Here is a 19,900-nt window from a genome sequence, read left to right as displayed (position 1 = left end):
TGGCCTACAATGATGTCGGACGCCCAGGAGTTCGTGAGAAAAATGCAAAAAATACCAAGAAAATGACAACTTCCACAAAGCACCTCCCGAGGAGCTCAGTCTAATGATGGCTCCCCGACCTTTCGCCCAATGGGGAGTCGACTTCTTGGGGCCATTCCCACCAGGGCCTGGGCAAGTGAAGTACTTGATAGTAGCCATAGACTATTACACCAAATGGGTGAAAGTAGAACCACTAGCTAGCATATCCGCAGTAAATTGCCAAAAGTTTATGTGGAAGCAGGTGGTCACTAGGTTTGGGATCCCGGAGACCGTCATATCGAACAACGGGACACAGTTCACCGACAAGAAGTTTAAAGGATTCCTAGAAGGACTAAAGATCAGATAGAGGTTCTCCTCAGTCGAGCACCCCCAAACCAACGGCCAGGTGGAAGCAGCCAACAAAGTTATGCTAAAAGGGTTAAAGAAGCGACTTGAAGGAAAGAATGGCTCATGGGCAGACGAGCTAGCCTCAGTCTTGTGGTCATATAGGACCACCCCCCAATCATCTACCGGCGAAACCCCCTTCCGACTCACATATGGGGTCGACGCAGTCATCCCAGTCGAGGTCGGGGAACCAAGCCTAAGGTTACTCCTCGGAGGAGGGAGTGAGGCAATCGAAAAGGACCTGGTCAACGAGACGAGGCAAATGGCACACTTAGCAGAAGCAGCAATAAAGCAAAGAGTAGCCCTAAGGTACAATGGCAAAGTGCTAAAGAGAAGCCTAGGAGAAGGCGTCTTGGTCTTACGATGCAACGACATAGGGCCACCAACCCCAGGGGAAGGCAAGCTAGCTGCGAACTGGGAAGGCCCTTACAGAGTAAGAGAAGTCCTTGGCAAGGGAGGCTACAAGCTAGAAAAATTGGATGGAAACGAGGTGCCGAGAACATGAAACATGGCAAACCTCAAGAGGTTCTACCCATAAGAAGGGACGACCACACGACCTGACGACCTCAACTCCCCTCTTGTTTCAACTTTATATTCTCCTTTTATGTTCCTCTTTTTTACAGTCACATCATTTTCCTCTTCTATTATCTTTCATTTAATTATGCATTACATTATTTCCTTGTTTTAGAATCCTAACAATATGATAAATTTTACTTTTCATAAGTCTCGAATCGAACATAACAAGAAACGTAAAAAGGCGAACAATCGACCTAACGAAAATCCGGGACTGATCACCCCGGAAACCGTAGGGACAAAAAAAAACGGCTCAGACAAGCAGCAAGAATAATAAATACCACGAAAAACGGTAAACCAAAAGGCCGCAACGGCCCGAGCAAACAAAACAGTAAAGCAAAGCCACGACGGCCCGAACATAACAAGCAATAACCAAAAACGGCAGTTTAAAATAAAGGCAAAAGTATTCGATACAACCAAAGGGCGCCTTATAATAGGCCCCAGAATAAAAAGCAAGTTACAAGATAAAGCGAAGGGCATGAAAGTCGGGAAATATCCACCTAGCGCTTAAGGATGTCAATGATCTTCCTACCCTCCACTGTCTTCATCGCACCAACTTGGGAAAGGTCGAGGTCGGGAGCCAGCATGGCCAGTTGGAGCTTAATCCTTTCCTCGGTCAGCATAATGGCCTCACGGGCCCTGTTCCGAGGGTTACCTGAAACTGGAGGTCGATCTCGGATGAGATCCTTGGTACTGGTCGGAGATGACGTGTCCGGCTGGCTGGTGGCGGCCAGAGCTGTTGTGTCCGACTTGTTGGACTTGCTGCACTGCTAATCCTAGGCCACCGGAGGGTGGGGGGTACCTGCAAGAGACTCCGATGCTTAAGTTAGCATGGGTATTAAGCAGGTTTTATGTAGAATCAGAGTATGAGTTATACCTGGGTGCTCCAGTGTATTTATAGTAGTGTGGGCTGACCTTTCTGATAAGATAAGTTAGTTATCTTATCTTATCTTATCATGTTTTGGATGAAGTCAGCTTATCTTCAGGGGAACCGCCTTTATCTCTATAGGCTGAGATTGCCTTTAGATTTGGGTCGTGTTCCTCTATTTGGGCCCTTTATTGGGCTTTCCTGTCGATATGGCCGAGTTCTTTGTAACGAAGTCGGTCCGCTTGACCTTAACAGGTCAGTCGCTGCATCGTTGATCATCCCAGGTCGGATAGCTCGACCCAGGGTATGAACAGTGCCCCTGCTTGAGCTCGGTCTTCTTTGTCGAGGTCGAGTCCTTGACTTCGGTCCTTCTCGTAGCGAAGCCGAACTCAAGCATTTTGTCGACTTCTTTTGTAGCAGCTTTTGAATGTAGAACGTTTTCCTCTACAAGCGCGCGCTTTTATATCGGTGCTTTGGGAACGTGCGAGGGTTTAATGCCTTTTAATTTTAGCATTAATTGCCCCGTTTCCTTTTGGCTCTTTAATTTTGAAAACCCAGAAATGGTTTCTCTTCTTTCGCCCTTTTTGTAACTTCTTCGCATTTTTCCTTTCATTCTCGCTTTCAACTTTTCTTTGTGTTGCGGCGTTTGTTTGATTTTTTTGAAGCCTCTGCCTGGAGTTCGTGGTTTCGCGTTTCAGCCCAGCGACATTTTCTTTTGCTCGTGTCTTTTCTTTTGCTTCGAGGTAGTGATTCCAGATTTTGCCGTCCCTCTTCACCTTCCCTGAAGTCTTGCTGCCTTTTCAGGTTGGTACTAACTTTCTTGCTTCTTTCACAGCTTCATCTTTAGTTTTTTGGTGAAGCTTTTGGATTTGCATGTTTTGAAAGTTTGAACCTTTTCGTGATTTTGCATCTGTTTGTCGCTTTAAATGCGTTTTTCTTGGCTTTCTTTTGTGTTCCTCTGGCATTTCCTGTCGAGGCTTTATATGGTTTTTGTTTGTTGCTTCTGATTTTTTACTATCTGATAGAAACTCTGCATCCGTTCCTTGCTTTGCTTGATTGCTTTTTGTCTGATTTCTCAAAAGTTCATACCTTTGATGATTTCCATTTGACGTGTTTTGATGTTTTGGGAATGCTTTTTGCTTGGTTGACTGTGATGACTTATGCTTCTGGAAATGCTTGCTTCTTTGAAGTCTTTTTCTTGTTTGTAAGATGCTGGGGTGAGAGCTGTAGATTTTCCTGGAAACCTTGCTTTGTTACTGCCTCCAAAGGATGCCCCAAGATTTTGGTTTGAGTCTTGGGGTTTTCCTTTTTTGTGTGATCACCTGCATCGTATTGAGTTGTTTTCTCCCTTGTCCGAGATATTTTTAGTAATCCCCTCTTCTTTTCTTACTTGTAGGATTAGTTGGCCTCATGTCTTCTCGCAATAACATTGTAGAGATGTCTTCCAGAGTTCCCGAGGGGATGTCCGATTGGCTGGACTCCCTTGTTTTGTTGTGTGTTTCTATTGTGGATGTTGAATTTTGCACAGAGCTGAGGAAGCGCCATAGGATTTGTGCTAACAGTGCCTGCGAGGGTGATTATGAGCTTGTTGCTCCTGATTCCGATGAGAGAGCTTGTTTTCCGACTTCCGTCGAGCGGGAGCGTCCCTCTTTCTATGCTTATGAATACTTCTTCAGCCAACTGAACGTTACTTTCCCTTTTACTGCTTTTGAAACTGACTTGTTGTGGTCCTGCAATGTTGCTCCGTCCCAACTTCATCCAAACTCTTGGGGTTTTATCAAAATATTTCAACTTCTTTGTCAGGGGTTGGACATAACACCTTCTGAAACTCTTTTCCTTTATCTTTTTGTCTCGGCCAAACCTGGAGGTTCCTCCAAAAAGAAAGCTTCCTGGGTCTCTTTCAGGTCGGCCCAGGGGCATAAAGTTTTTGCCATGTATGATGAGTCGTTTAAAGATTTTAAGAACTATTTTTTCCGAGTCCGTGTCGTTGAGGGGGTTCGCCCCTTTTTTCTTGATGAAAATGATGAGCCTGCTTTTCCTCTGGAGTGGCAAAAGAATGTAAGAGTGCCACGTTACACATGAAAAATGCTTAGTGAGGTTGAGCGGGCCTTTGTAGTTGTTCTTGAAGTTGTGGGGGAAGCCACCCCACCTGGACACGAAGAGATTTTTGAGTGATCCATCTTTGGTTCGGGCTGCTTTGGGTACTGCCTGATTTATTTTTATACTTGCTCCCGAGCTTTGTTTCTCCTGTGTTGTAACTTGTCTTTGTTTTTTGTGTTTTTCAGAGATGTCAAAGAAGGCGACCGCTGCTTTAAACATCTCGGCCAAGGCGGCCGGAGAGGGGTCTTCTCAGCCTCTAGTTAAACCTCCTATACCGAGTTCTCCCGGGCCGAGGAGAGCAATTCCTACTCCTCGGGTCCGTCTGGTCGATCCTCCACAATCGTCCGTTGCAGCTTCCGGTGCCCCTCCTAGTAAAAAGCAAAGAACAACTGAGCCTTTCAACCTTGATGCTCCTGACTTTGATGCGGTTGAGTTTGTAGATCAACAAATCGGCCCTTATGGTGTTCTTCCTATGGACGATGTGTCGATTCTTCATCATTTTGATTATATCACCCGGAGTGGTATCAAGTTGGCACATATGGGGGTGGCCCTATATCGAACTGCTCAAAGTCTTCCTCTCCATGCCACTAAAGCTTTTATGAAGGAGGCCAAACAGGAGCGAAGAGTTGGGGAATGCCCGGGAGAATTATTCTGAACTCCAAGGTCATCTTGTTGGCAGTGTAACTACTGCCTATGAGAACCTGAAGGAACAAGTTCGGGTTATTGCTCCCGAGGCCGACCTGACCCTCTTTAGCTTGGAGAACATTGTCAGGGATGGCAAGGTTGTCCCTGATGACGAGGATGAGGATGATGTCGATCCTCCCCCTGTAACCTCTACCAAGGTGTCGACTTCTGCTGCCCCTGCCGAGGTTGGTCCTCCCGCTTCTGATCCCGACTGCCAGATCTTGAACCGGGATGACAGTACTGTAGATGCCATTCCTCTCCAGACTCGGCCTCCGTCTCCTCGGCCTGATGCTGCTAAAAAATCTTCTGACCCTTAGCTTTATCTTTATTCTGGATATGTAGTTGGCCCGGCTTGTGGGCTTTTTTAAACTCTTTATGTTTTGTTAGTTTGCTGACACTTTCCCGTTGCTTGCCTAGCAACTTTTGTTTTTTATGAAAAACAAATGGTAGCATGCTTTAGCTTTTTTGAGATAGGTTTTGGTGGCCTCTGAGGCTGTTATAACCTTGTGGATGATATTGCGCTTTTTGTGCTTGACTTTGGTATCTCTTTCTGCGAATATTGGAACCTTGCTGCTTAACCTTTTTTGGATTGCTTTGTACTTTGTATCTTGAATCCTTTGTGGTTGTGACTAGGTAGGTCTAACTTGCTTTTTTCTTTCTCGCTCCAGCTTGCATTTCTGACGATTTGTAGCCGATTTCTTCAAGTTAGTCCTCCGAGTTGTTTTCGCAGTCCTTTTTTAAGTTATTTTTGTGATCCTCTTTCTTGGATCTTTGTCCGATCTCTTTCAGGGATTACTTTTATAACTTTTTAGTTGTAGGAGTCCGACTTGGTTATATCGGTCTCCTTTAAGTTATTTGTAGTCCTCTTTCTTGGATCTTGGTCAGATCTCTTTCAGGGACTACTTTGATAACTTTTAAGTAGTAGGAGTCCGACTTGGTTATATCGGTCTCCTTTAAGTTATTTGTAGTCCTCTTTCTTGGATCTTTGTCAGATCTCTTTCAGGGACTACTTTGATAACTTTTAAGTAGTAGGAGTCCGACTTGGTTATATCGGTCTCCTTTAAGTTATTTGTAGTCCTCTTTCTTGGATCTTTGTCAGATCTCTTTCAGGGACTACTTTGATAACTTTTAAGTAGTAGGAGTCCGACTTGGTTATATCGGTCTCCTTTAAGTTATTTGTAGTCCTCTTTCTTGGATCTTTGTCAAATCTCTTTCAGGGACTACTTTGATAACTTTTAAGTAGTAGGAGTCCGACTTGGTTATATCGGTCTCCTTTAAGTTATTTATAGTCCTCTTTCTTGGATCTTTGTCAGATCTCTTTCAGGGACTACTTTGATAACTTTTAAGTAGTAGGAGTCCGACTTGGTTATATCGGTCTCCTTTAAGTTATTTGTAGTCCTCTTTCTTGGATCTTTGTCAGATCTCTTTCAGGGACTACTTTGATAACTTCTCATTTTGGGCCGACTTTGTCATGTCGAGCCCTTCTAAGTTAAAGTAATCCTCTTTAATAGGGTTGGCCAGACCTCTTTCCAGGGATTACTTATAACTTGGGTTGACTTGGTCCGACCTCTCAACGTCGGCCAGTCTTTATGTTATTATTTTAGCAATCCGTAAGACCTCGTCAGGTTCTTTTTTGGATCGCTTTCGATAACTTCTTACATTATTCTGTGTTCATCTTTGCCGATCTGTAGAAAGTGGTTGTCATTTCTAGATCGTCCTTTGGGTGAATCGCGTTTTCACCTTTATCGGACGGTTGTCTTTATCGTGATTGTGCAGTGAAATTGTTTTTCACTTTCTGCCGATCTGTTGCTTTATAATCGGACGATGAATGCTTCAGATTAATGCGTCTTGAAATCTTTGTAGAATATCTAAAATATATTTTATTTAAAGGAAGAGTGCAAGTATATACATATGAGATTGTCTGAGTCTCAACTTGGTACCTCATTAAAAAACCTTTTCAGGAAAAAGAGTGCATCCAATGATGAGATCTTTTATCTTTTCTAACTGTAGTACCTTCTGAGGTTGCAGGCGTGCCATAACCTGGGAAACTCTCGTCCATCGAGTTCAGACAGTCTGTAGTAGCCCTTTCCAAGTACTTCTACAATTCGGTAAGGCCCTTTCCAGTTCGCTGCCAGCTTTCCCTCTCCTGGTCGAGTTGTTCCGATATCATTTCGGATTAGTATGAGATCATTTTCTGTGAAATTTCTCGGCACTACCTTTTGATTATATCTGGAAGCCATTCGGCGTTTTAGAGCTTCTTCCCTGATCTGAGCTCTTTCTTGGATTTCGGGTAGCAAGTCGAGCTCTTCCCTCTGAAGTTGGAAGTTTGCTTCCTCATTGTAGTGAACTACTCTGAGCGACCCTTCTTCAATCTCTATTGGAATCATCGCCTCTGTTTCGTATTCTAATCGGATGGGGGATTCCTTCGTGGTGGAATGTGGCGTTGTTCGATATGCCCACAGGACCTGTGGGAGCTCTTCTGCCCAGGCTCCCTTTGCATCTTGTAATCTCCGTTTTAATCCAGCCAATATGACTTTGTTAGCAGCTTCGGCCTGCCCATTGGCTTGTGGATGTTCGACGGAGGTGTACTGGTGCTTTATATTCAAGTCGGCTACTAGTTTTCTGAAGCCTGCATCTGTGAATTGGGTGCCGTTGTCTGTGGTTATTGAATATGGAACCCCGAACCTTGTGACAATGTTTCGATATAAGAATTTCCGGCTTCTTTGAGCGGTGGCATTGGCTAGGGGCTCTGCCTCGATCCACTTTGTAAACTAATCTACTCCCACTATGAGAAATTTAACCTGTCCTGATCCCTGTGGGAAGGGGCCGAGAAGATCGAGTCCCCATTTTGCAAATGGCCAAGGCGAAGGCACGCTGATGAGCTCCTCTGGCGGGGCGATGTAAAAGTTGGCGTGTTTTTGACATGGTGGACATGTCTTTACAAATTCTGTGGCTTCTTTCTGTAGAGTTGGCCAATAAAATCCCGTCCGGAGTACTTTTTTGGCGAGAGCTCGTGCTCCGAGATGATTGCCACAAATGCCGCCGTGTATTTCTTCTAGCACTTCCCTTGTGTTGGAGGTCGGCACGCATTTTAGTAAAGGTATTGAGATTCCTCTTTTGTACAGGATGTTGTTTATGATGGTGTAGTACTGTGCCTCCCTTTTTAACTTCTTTGCCTCCTTTTCTTCTGCGGGGAGTGTTCCTTCTTTGAGGTAGTTGATTATGGGGGTCATCCATCCTTGGTCCTGACTTGTTATGGCCAGGACTTTTTCCTCTTCCGAGATTGACGGGTTTTGCAACATTTCCTGGATGGGGCTTCTATTGTTGTCCCCTGGTTTGGTGCTGGCTAGTTTTGAGAGTGCATCAGCTCGGGCATTTTGTTCGCGGGGTATGTGGCAGATCTTATATTCCCCGATTTGTCCGAGTAGTTCCTTGGTTTTATCCAAATATTTTTTCATGGTGGGGTCTTTGGCTTGATAGCTCCCTGTTATTTGTGATGTGACCACTTGTGAATCGTTGTAAATGTTGAGTTTTTTAGTTCTGACCTCTTTAGCTAGCTTCAAACCAGCTAATAATGCTTCATATTCCGCTTGGTTATTGGAGGCCGGGAACCCGAACTTGAGGGAGAGCTCAACTTGGGTTCCTTGGTTGCTTTCTATTATCACGCCTACGCCGCTTTCAGTTTTATTTGAGGAACCGTCCACGTATAGATTCCATTCTGTGGGGGGTTTTCAGGGTATCTGTGAATTCTGCGATGAAGTCGGCCAGATACTGTGATTTGATGGCTGTCCGAGCTTCATATTGGAGGTCGAATTCTGACAACTCGACTGCCCATTGTAGAATTCTGCATGCTAAATCTATTTTCTGCAATATTCCTTTTATGGGCTGGTTAGTTCTAACCTTAATGGTGTGAGCCTGGAAGTACGGGCGGAGTCGTCGAGATGTTAGGATGAGAGTATAGGCAAATTTTTCTATTTTCTGGTAGTTCAGCTCAGATCCCTGTAGTGCTTTGCTAATGAAGTAGATGGGTTGTTGCCCATTTTCGTCTTCTCTGACTAGTGCTGAAGCTATCGCCCGGCTTCCTACTGCGAGATATAATATGAGTGGTTCTCCTTCTCGTGGTCGAGATAGGATAGGTGGCCATCCTAAGAATTCCTTGAAGTCTCGGAAAGCTTGCTCACATTCTGTCATCCATTCGAACTGTTTTCCCTTTCTTAACGTAGCATAGAAAGGGAGAGATCTTATCGCAGCTCCTGCTAAGAATCGGGATAGGGCGGCCAATCTCCCGTTGAGTTGTTGTACTTCTTTGACACAGGTTGGGCTCTTCATGTTGGGTATAGCTTGGCATTTGTCTGGATTTGCTTCAATTCCCCTTTGTGTGAGCATGAAACCCAAGAATTTGCCTGCTTCAACTGCGAAGGTGCATTTTGCGGGGTTGAGTCGTATGTTATGCTTCCTTATAGTGTCAAACACTTGAGCCAGGTTGGACAATCATGTATCTTCGCTTTGTGTTTTTATCAACATGTCGTCCACATAGACTTCCATGATTTTTCCGATGTGATCCGAGAAGACTTTATTCATTAGCCTTTGATAGGTAGCTCCCGTATTCTTGAGACCGAAAGGCATCACGATGTAGCAGTAGTTCGCCTTGAACGAGGTCTTTTCTTGATCTGGTGGATACATGGGGATTTAGTTGTATCCCGAATAGGCATCCATAAACGAGAGGTATCTATATCCAGAGGAAGCATCTACCAGAGCGTCAATACTTGGGAGTGGGTATGGATCTTTTGGGCAGGCTTTGTTGAGATCGGTGTAATCGGTACACATGCGCCACTTCCCGTTTGATTTTTTCACCAAGACGACGTTGGCTAGCCATAGTGGGTACTTGACTTCTCTTATGAATCCTGCTTCCAGTAACGTTTGTACTTGTTCTTCCACAGCTTGGGATCGTTCTGGTCCGAGTTTTCTTCGCTTCTGCTGCACCGGCCGAGATCCTGGATAGACCGCCAACTTGTGGCACATTAGCTTAGGGTCTATGCCTGGCATGTTTGCGGCTTTCCATGCGAAGAGGTCGACATTATCTCGTAAGAATCGTATCAGTAATTCTTTTGAATCTCCTCTTAAGACCGTGCCGATATTGGTCGTTTTGTCCGAGGTGTCTCCAATCTGGACCTTCTCTACCTCGCCTTCTGGGTGCGGACGGAGTTCTTCTCGACGCTGAGCTCCACCACCAAGCTCAATTGTATGAAACTCTTCTCCTCTGCCTTTGAGGTTTAAGCTCTTGTTATAACAGCGACGTGCCATCTTTTGATCTGCTTTTATCGTGGCTATCCCCTCTGTAGTTGGGAATTTCATGCATAGGTGTGGAGTTGAGACTATTGCGCCGAGTTGATTGAGTGTTGTCCGACCTATGAGAGCATTGTAGGCTGAACTTACGTCGAGCACAATATAGTCTATTCTGAGGGTCCTAGATTGGTTCCCTTTTCCAAAAGTAGTGTGTAGCGATACGTATCCCAATGGTTGTATCGGAGTGTCTCCTAGTCCAAACAGATTGTTCGGGTATGCTCTAAGTTCCTTTTCGTCTAAGCCGAGCTTGTCGAAAGCTGTTTTGAATAAGATGTCGGCAGAACTCCCTTGGTCTACTAGTGTGCGGTGTAGATTGGCATTTGCCAGTATAATAGTGATGACCATGGGATCGTCGTGTCCCGAGATGATGCCGGATGCGTCCTCTTTAGTAAATGTTATCGCCGGGATGTCGGATGCTTCCTCCTTTCCCTCAACATGATATACTTCTTTGAGATGTCTCTTTCGGGACGATTTGGAGATCCCACCTCCTGCGAATTCGCCGTGTATCATGTGGACGTGTCTTTCTGGTGTCCGAGGTGACCGTTCAGCTCGTCCATCATCTTCGTCTCTTCGTCTTTTTCTTTGGTCATCATCCCGGGTGGCCAGAAATCGATCTAATTTTCCTTCTCTTACCAATTTTTCTATGATATTTTTCAAGTTGAAGCATTCGTTGGTAGAGTGCCCTCGAACTCGATGGTATTCACAATATTCCTTCCGATTTCCTCCTCCTCTTTTGCCTTTGAGTGGCCGCGCTGGGGGATTTTTTCTGTATGCCAGACTTCTTTGTACACCTCGACCAGGGATGCTCTGAGAGGAGTGTAGTTGTGGTATTTTTTGATTTTCTCACCCTGTCGATCTTCTTTCCTTTTGGGGTCCTTGTCTTTGTCTTGGTAGGAGGCCCCAGATTTTGAGGTTTCTCCCAGCCGAGCGTTCTCTTCCATGTTGATGTATTTTTCTGCTCGCTCCTGTACTTCGTCTAAGGAGGTAGGATACTTTTTTGATATAGATTGGCTGAAAGATCCCTCTCGTAAGCCATTAATAAGCCCCATGATGGCGGCTTCTGTTGGTAAATTTTGTATGTCCATGCATGTTTTGTTGAATCTTTCCATATAGTTGCGGAGGCTCTCCCGATCTCCTTGCTTGATTCCTAGTAAGCTAGGTGCGTGCTTGGCCTTATCTTTCTGGATGGAGAATCTGGCCAGGAATTTTTTGGCCAGGTCGTCGAAGTTTGAGATGGATTTCGGCGGTAAGTTGTCGAACCATCTGATTGCCGTTTTCGTGAGAGTTGTTGGGAAAGCTTTGCAGCGAACGGCATCTGAGGCATTGGTGAGGTACATTCTGCTTCTAAAATTGCTGAGATGATGGTTGGGATCTGTAGTGCCATCATACAAAACCATATCCGGGAGCTTGAAATCCTTTGGGATTTTGGTCTTCATGATTTCCCTGGTGAATGGATCCTGTTCTTTGCGCGAATTTTCCTCAGGAGTGGTCCGAGGAGCTTTTGATTTGAGGTCGGCCTCTAATTGATGTAGTTTTTCTTCCAGTTCTCGGCGTCGCCGTACCTCTCTTTGTAGATCCTTTCCGATCTACCGTTGTTGCTGGGTTTCTTTCTCAAGTTGCTTTAAGCGATTTTGAAGGGCTTCCATGGCTCCCGGATTTGGTGAGTTTTTGTCCCCGTTGGATTCCGGAGTATCTTTTAGTGTAGCGTCCGCGTTCTTGTGCGGTGTTCTGTTCTCCAGATCCGAGTCATGGTCGTTGTCATGGCCGTCCGCCATGGTTTTGGGATGACTCTCAGGTTCCCCGGCAACGGCGCCAATGTTCCGAGGGTTACCTGAAACTGGAGGTCGATCTCGGATGAGATCCTTGGTACTGGTCGGAGATGACGTGTTCGGCTGGCTGGTGGCGGCCGGAGCTGCTGTGTCCGACTTGTTGGACTTGCTGCACTGCTGATCCTTGGCCACCGGAGGGTGGGGGGTACCTGCAAGAGACTCCGATGCTTAAGTTAGCATGGGTATTAAGCAGGTTTTATGTAGAATCAGAGTATGAGTTATACCTGGGTGCTCCAGTGTATTTATAGTAGTGTGGGCTGACCTTTCTGATAAGATAAGTTAGTTATCTTATCTTATCTTATCCTGTTTTGGATGAAGTCAGCTTATCTTCAGGGGAACCGCCTTTATCTCTATAGGCTGGGATTGCCTTTAGATTTGGGTCGTGTTCCTCTATTTGGGCCCTTTATTGGGCTTTCATGTCGATATGGTCGAGTTCTTTATAACGAAGTCGGTCCGCTTGACCTTAACAGGTCGGTCGCTGCATCGTTGATCATCCCAGGTCGGATAGCTCGACCCAAGGTATGAACAGGCCCCCTTTGCAAGCTCCTTGTTCTTTTTCTTCAGAGCAGCCATCTCCCGAGGAGCGGCCTCTACCGAGCTCTCTGCCAACTTTAGCTTCTCCTCCAACTCCTCAACCCTCTTCTTGGCAGCAGCAGTCTCACCACGGGAGGTGTTCAGATCTTTCATCAAGGCCATGTCCCGATCCACCAGCCTGTTGATCTCCTTGGCATCCTCCTCAGCCTTCTTCTCCTGCTCGGACAATTTGGTATTCAGGGACTCCTCCCGAGATCGTGAGTCCGTTAGATCTTTTTGGGAGTTCCGAAGCTTTACCTCCATAGCATGATAATTGCCCAAGACAGGCCCCACCTTCTTGGCAATAGCAGCAGCTCGGAGAAGACTGCGGTAGATCCACCTAGCCTGCCTGGAAAGGTCGGCCTCATGGAAGAATTCATCGGTGCCATGGAGCAACTGGGACTCAATGAAGCCCCTAGCATCGAAGTTTTTCTCCATAACCGAGAGCGCCTTTCCGGTGTCCCGCTTCCTCTTCTTTGGGTGGCTCACGACTTTCAAATCGTCGTCACCAAACCCAAAATCTTCCTCAAAAAATTTTGTCTCCACACCATGGGACCCTGAAGTATTCTCAGGAGCAACGACCTTCTCCAGCTAAACCTGGTCAGCCCCGTCAACTTGGCCACTAGCCTCCCCGGTTTCCCCCTGATCCTGACTCGCTGTAGGAGTCGTCGGGGAGTCGTCATCACCCTCATCATCCCCCTTGATGAGGTTCATCAAATCAGTTAAGGTCTTCTTCCCGCCAGCCATGGAAACTGCGAGCAAAGAAAAAGGAAAGGTGTGAATAATAAAAAGATAAAGCACGAAAAAGTACAAAAGAAAAGGGGCTCACCAACATACGACCGACCGGCCTCCCAATCCCCCATAACCATACGGGGATTAAGGTTCTTTTCACCAAAAATGGCCAACAGAATATCAGTAATATTGCGATCTTCTGGACTCAGCCAATCATAAGAGACTTTTATTAGATAGTCGGATCCCGCCCCAAAACTCCAGTAGGTCGGGATCCGCTTAGCTCCTTCAGCCGTAAGCTAGAAAGGTTGGTGACCTTCAACTGGCCTAACTTTAAAGAAGGTAGACTTAAAGCCATGATAGGAATCCTCAAAAAGGCCAAAGATTCTATGGCCTTGTTGGGCCCTAAAAGACATATATCCCTTCATAGCCTTCCCCTGGCTAGAAAGGTTCGTGAGCAGGAAGAGGTAGAGGAAGACATTCACTGAGGCCGGCAGCTCCAGGTACTCACAAACTATCTCGAAGCATCGGATGGAAGCCCAACTGTTCGGGTGAAGCTGCAACGGAGCAACATCGCAGCGATTTAACAAACCCATAACGAAAGGGGAGAAAGGCAGACGAAGCCCCAAGGTCGTGAACATGGGCTCATAAACCCACAACCAATCAACAACTCGAGGGGAAGCCAAGTTTTTCTGGCATACGCGCTCTCGACCAGCAGGAACGTAAACTTGATAAAGCGCCTCCTCGGGACCCCCTCCACACAAGAGCCCTGACTGGCGCAGTTTTCGGAGTCCCTCCTTTGTAATTCTAGAAGGGGTATCTCTCACATCGGAAGAGACCCAGGGGTAGTGGTCAACAAAGTCGGCTAGAGGGCGCTGAGCCTGACTCGAAGAAGCAAGGCGCTCGGCCATACCTACAGCGGGGGCACCACTTAGTCAAGACGGGAAGCCGGAAACCCTCAAAAAAGTAAAAGCAAAAAGAAAAACTATGAATCACCCTCTAGCCCCCTATAACCCAGAAATGCAAGTAAAAATTCAGGAAAAACCCAGTGGCACCCCCTCTAGAAGAAAAAGCAACAAGAAAAATAGAAACCCAGGCATACACAAACAAGAATGCATGAGAACTAAAAGGAAGAAGCAACCAAAAGGGGAAAAACCATGAAAACTTACCAGGAAAATCAGAATCTGTAAGAAACAGATAGGAACGAGGAACCCAGAAAGGAAGAAAGGACACTGGAAGCAAGAGTGTTCGAAGAACAGCAAGAAGCAGAAGCAGGAGCAGTAGCAACACAAAAGAGCTAGAAGATGAGGAAAAGGAAAGTAGAGGGGAGAGGGGGTTATGAGATAAAAATAAAGGGGAGAAAAGTGTAACTGCCAAGGAAGAGCACCAAAAGGCAGGGGCATTGATGAGCGGATAATTTATACGCTTTTTGGCATTATTTTTAGTATGTTTTTAGTATATTTTAGTTAGTTTTTATTATGTTTTTATTAGTTTTTAAATAAAAATCATATTTCTGGACTTTACTACGAGTTTGTGTGTTTTTATGTAATTTCAGGTATTTTCTGGCTGAAATTGAGGGACTTGAGCAAAAATCTGATTCAGAGGCTGAAAAAGGACTGCAGATGCTGTTGGATTCTGACCTCCCTGCACTCGAAGTGGATTTTCTGGAGCTACAGAAGCCCAATTGGTGCACTCTTAATTGCGTTAGAAAGTACACATCATGGGCTTTCCAACAATATATAATAGTCTATATTTTGCCCGAGATTTGATGGCCCAAATTGGCATCAAAACGCCGGTCAGAGACTCTTTTCTGGCGTTAAACGCCAAAACTGGTAGAAAAGCTGGAGTTAAACGCCCAAACTGGCACAAAAGCTGGTGTTTAACTCCAAGAGAAGCCTATGCACGTGGAAGCTTCAATGCTCCGCCCAAGCACACACCAAGTGGGCCCAGAAGTGGATTTCTTCATCATTTACTCATTTCTGTAAACTCTAGGCTATTAGTTCATTATAAATAGGACCTTTTGCTATTGTATTTTCATCTTTAGATCATTTTTGAGACTATCTTTAGTTCATATTTTGATCTCTTGATCACGTTTTGGGGGCTGGCCTCACGACCATGCCTAGACCTTTTGTTCTTATGTATTTTTCACGGTGGAGTTTCTACATACCATAGATTAAGGTGTGGAGCTCTGCTGTTCCTCATGAATTAATGCAAAGTACTACTGTTTTTCTGTTCCATTCATGCTTATTCTTGTTCTAAGATATTTATTTGCACCCAAGAACATGATGAATGTGATGATTATGTGACACTCATCACCATTCTCACGTATGAACGCGTGCCTGATAAACACTTCCGTTCTACATGAAAACAAGCTTGAATGTATATCTCTTAGATATCTAATACAGGGGATCGAGTCCGAGATATTAGAGTCTTCGTGGTATAAGCTAGACTCCATGGGCAGCATTCTTGAGATCCAGAAAGTCTAAACCTTGTCTGTGGTATTCCGAGTAGGATTTGGGATGGGATGACTGTGACAAGCTTCAAACTCACGAGTGTTGGGCGTAATGACAGACGAAAAAGGATCAATGGATCCTATTCCGGCATGAGTGGGAACCGATAGATGATTAGCCGTGCGGTGACAGCGCATTTTGGACCATTTTCACTGAGAGGACGGACGGTAGCCATTGACAACGGTGATCCTCCAATATACAGCTTGCCATGGAAAGGAGTATGAATGATTGGATGAAGGCAATAGGAAAGCAGAAGTTCAGGAGGAACAAAGCATCTTCATACGCTTATCTGAAATTCATACCAATGAATTACATAAGTATCTTTATCCTATTTTATATTTTATTTATCTTTTAATTATCAATTCTCCATAACCATTTGAATCTGCCTGACTGAGATTTACAAGATGACCATAGCTTGCTTCAAGCCGACAATCTCCGTGGGATCGACCCTTACTCACGTAAGGTATTACTTGGACGACCCAGTGCACTTGCTGGTTAGTTGCATCGGAGTTGTGAATAAAAGTGTGAATCACGATCGTGCGTACCAAGTTTTCAGCACCATTATCAGAGATCACAATTTCGTGCACCAAGTTTTTGGCGCCGTTGCCGGGGATTGTTCGAGTTTGGACAACTGACGGTTCATCTTGTTGCTCAGATTAGGTAATTTTATTTTATGTTTAAGCTTTTTACTTTTTATTTTCGAAAAATTTCAAAAAAAAATTTCTATTCTGTTCTTCGGAATTTTTAAGAATGAATTCTAGAGTTTCATGATGATCTGTTGAAGTCTGGCTGGCTGTGAAGCCATGTCTAATCTTTTGGACCGAGGTTTCAACTTATCATCACAAGAGCTTGTTGATTTCTATCAATCTTGCTGTTGAATGTAATGACATGCTAAAGCTTGGCTGGCCATTGGCCATGTCTAGTGTTTTGGACCGAAGCTTTCACTAAAAGCCTGGCTGGCTAGTAAGCCATGTCTAATTCCTAGACCAGAGTTTTAGACTAACATTGCATGATTCCTGGAATTCTCATTAAGAATTTTGAATTCCTTATTTTCTTTTTCCAAATAATATTCGAAATTTTTTTTAATAAAATCATGAAAATCAAAAATAATTTGTGTTTCTTGTTTAAGTCTAGTGTCAATTTTTAAGTTTGGTGTCTTGCATGTTTTATTTATTTCCTTGCATTTTCGAATATATGAATTATGTTCTTCATTAATCTTCAAGTTGTTCTTGATGATTTCCTTGCTCTGATCTTTAAATTCTCTTGTTTTGTGTCTTTTGTTGTTTCTCATGTGCATTCTCAATTTGTTAGTGTCTCTAATATGAAAATCTTTAAGTTTGGTGTCTTGCATGCATTGCTTATCTGATCTTAGTTTTCCATGATTAGTTTCATTTTGTTGTTTCTCATTAAAAAAAATCCAATTTTTTTTTTCAAAATTATGTCTTTTCAAGTCAATAATATAGAGAATTGAAGATTCAGAACATTCAGCAGAGGAATTACAGAGAAAAAGCTGGGCGTTCAAAATGCCCAGTGAGGAAGGAAATCTGGCGTTTAAACGACAGCCAGGGTACTTGGCTGGGCGTTCAATGCCCAAAAGGGTAGTATTTTGGGCGTTAACATTCTGGGCGTTTAATGCCAACACAGCATAAGGGAGGTAAGTTAGTTTTTAATTCAAATCTTTTTCAATTTTTCATAATTTTTCAAAATCAAATCCTTTTCAAATCATATCTTTTCAATCATATCTTTTCAAAATCAAATCCTTTCCAATTTTTTTCTCACAATTTTCAAAAATCCTTGCTAACACTTAAGGACTTGATTCAGAAATTTCAAGTTTATTACTTTCTTGTTAAGAAAGGTTTCAATATTTGAATTTTAGAATCATATCTTTTAAACTTCTTGTTAGCCAAGTCATTAATTTTAAAATCAAATCTTTTTAAAGTATTTTTCAATCATATCCTTTCAATCATATCTTTTTAAAACCATAGCTTTTCAATCATATCTTCCCACTCATATCTCTTTTTAAAAATTAATTTTCAATCATATCTTTTTGATTGCTAATTTCAAAATCTTTTTCAAAATCATTTAACTCCTTTCTCAATTTTAATTTTCGAAAATCATCAACCAATTTTTCAAAATTTCTTTCAATTATTTCAAAATCTTTTTAAATTTAATTTCGAAAATTCTTCCCCCCTTTTTCACATTCTTCTATTTAAGGGACTAACACTCCTTCTCAATGTGCAATTCGAACTCTCTCCCTCTTGATACGTTCGAATTCTCTCCTCTCTACCTCTTCCTTCTATTCTTCTTTTCCTCTGACACCTCAAGGAATTTCTATACTGTGACATAGAGGATTCTATATTTTCTTGTTCTCTTCTCTTTCATATGAGCAGGAACAAAGACAAAGGCATTCTTGTTGAAGCTAATCCTGAACCTGAAAGGACCTTGAAGAGAAAGTTAAGAGAAGCTAAAGCACAACTCTCTGGAGAGGACCTAACAGAAAATTTCAAACAAGAAGAAGCCATGGCAGCCGAAAACAACAACAATGCCAATAATGCAAGGAAGGTGCTTGGTGACTTTACTGCAGCTACTTCCGACTTCTATGGGAGAAGCATCTCTATCCCTGCCATTGGAGCAAACAACTTTGAGCTTAAACCTCAATTAGTTTCTCTGATGCAACAGAATTGCAAGTTTTACGGACTTCCATTGGAAGATCCTCATCAGTTTTTGGCTGAATTTTTGCAAATCTGTGACACTGTCAAGACCAATAGGGTTGATCCCGAGGTCTACAGGATATTACTTTTCCCCTTTGCTGTAAGGGACAGAGCTAGAATATGGTTGGACTCACAACCTAAGGAAAGCCTGAACTCTTGGGAAAAGCTGGTCAGTGCTTTTCTGGCCAAATTATTTCCACCTCAGAAGATGAGTAAGCTTAGAGTGGAAGTCTAGACCTTCAGACAGAAGGAAGGTGAATCCCTCTATGAAGCTTGGGAAAGATACAAGCAATTGATCAGAAGGTATCCTTCTGACATGCTTTCAGAATGGAGTATCATAGGTATCTTCTATAATGGTCTGTCTGAACTGTCCAAGATGTCATTGGACAGCTCTGCTGGAGGATCTCTTCATCTGAAGAAGACGCCTGCAGAAGCTCAGGAACTCATTGAAATAGTTACAAATAACCAATTCATGTACACTTCTGAAAGGAATCCTGTGAATAATGGGACAAATCAGAAGAAAGGAGTTCTTGAGATTAACACTCTGAATGCCATATTGGCTCAGAACAAGATATTGACTCAGCAAGTCAATATGATTTCTCAGAGTCTGTCTGGAATGCAACCTGCAATAAGCAGTACTAAGGAAGCTTCCTCTGAAGAAGAAGCTTATGATCCTGAGAATCTTGGAATGGAAGAGGTGAATTACATGGGAGAACCCTATGGAAACACCTATAATCCTTCATAGAGAAATCATCCAAATCTCTCATGGAAGGACCAACAGAGGCCTCAACAAGGCTTCAACAACAATAATGGTGGAAGAAATAGTTTTAGCAATAGAAAACCTTTTCCATCATCTTCTCAGCAACAGACAGAGAATTCTAAGCAGAGCCACTCTGATTTAGCAACCATAGTCTCTGATCTAACTAAGACCACTCAAAGTTTCATGACTGAAACAAGGTCCTCCATTAGAAATTTGGAGGCACAAGTGGGTCAGTTGAGTAAGAGAATTACTGAAACTCCTCCTAGCACTCTCCTAAGCAACACAGAAGAGAATCCAAAGAGAGAGTGCAAGGCCATAAACGTAACCCACACGACCGAACCTGGAGAGGAGGAAAAGGCAGTGAATTCCACTGAGGAAGACCTCAATGGACGTCCACTAGCCTCTAAGGAGTTCCCTAATGAGGAACCAAAGGAATCTGAGGCTCATATAGAGACCATAGAGATTTCATTGAACCTACTTCTGTCATTCATGAGCTCTGATGAGTATTTTTTTCTCTGAAGAGGATGAAGACATTGCTGAAGAGCAAGTGTACCTTGGAGCAATCATGAAGCTGAATACCAAGTTATTTGGTAATAAGACTTGGGAGGATGGACCTCCATTGCTCATTAATGAACTGAACGACTTGATTAGGCAGACATTACCTTAGAAGAAATAGGATCCTGAAAAATTCTCAATACCTTGTGCCAGAGGCACCATGACTTTTGAGAAGGCTCTGTGTGACCTGGGGTCAGGTATAAACCTCATGCCACTCTCTGTAATGGAGAAAATTGGGA

At 43.7% G+C, this 19,900-nt stretch overlaps 1 protein-coding gene and 1 non-coding gene across 2 annotated transcripts; one reads left to right on the top strand and one right to left on the bottom strand.

Annotated features, from left to right (window-relative positions):
* The first annotated feature begins 445 nt into the window (after positions 1-445).
* Positions 446-928, top strand: LOC148570095 (uncharacterized). Its single transcript, XM_088506838.1, has one exon. It carries the CDS (start codon positions 446-448, stop codon positions 926-928), a length of 483 nt encoding a protein of 160 aa, XP_088362964.1.
* Positions 929-18,560: 17,632 nt separating this feature from the next.
* LOC148570094 (small nucleolar RNA R71) lies at positions 18,561-18,668 on the bottom strand. Its single transcript, XR_015908545.1, has one exon. It is a non-coding gene; the product is annotated as a small nucleolar RNA R71 (small nucleolar RNA).
* Positions 18,669-19,900: the final 1,232 nt, after the last annotated feature.

This window comes from Arachis ipaensis, chromosome B3 (assembly GCF_059453495.1).
Source record: "Arachis ipaensis isolate K30076 ecotype BB chromosome B3, ASM5945349v1, whole genome shotgun sequence".
Lineage (NCBI taxonomy): Eukaryota > Viridiplantae > Streptophyta > Magnoliopsida > Fabales > Fabaceae > Arachis > Arachis ipaensis.
This window is presented reverse-complemented; position numbering and strand designations above follow the sequence as displayed.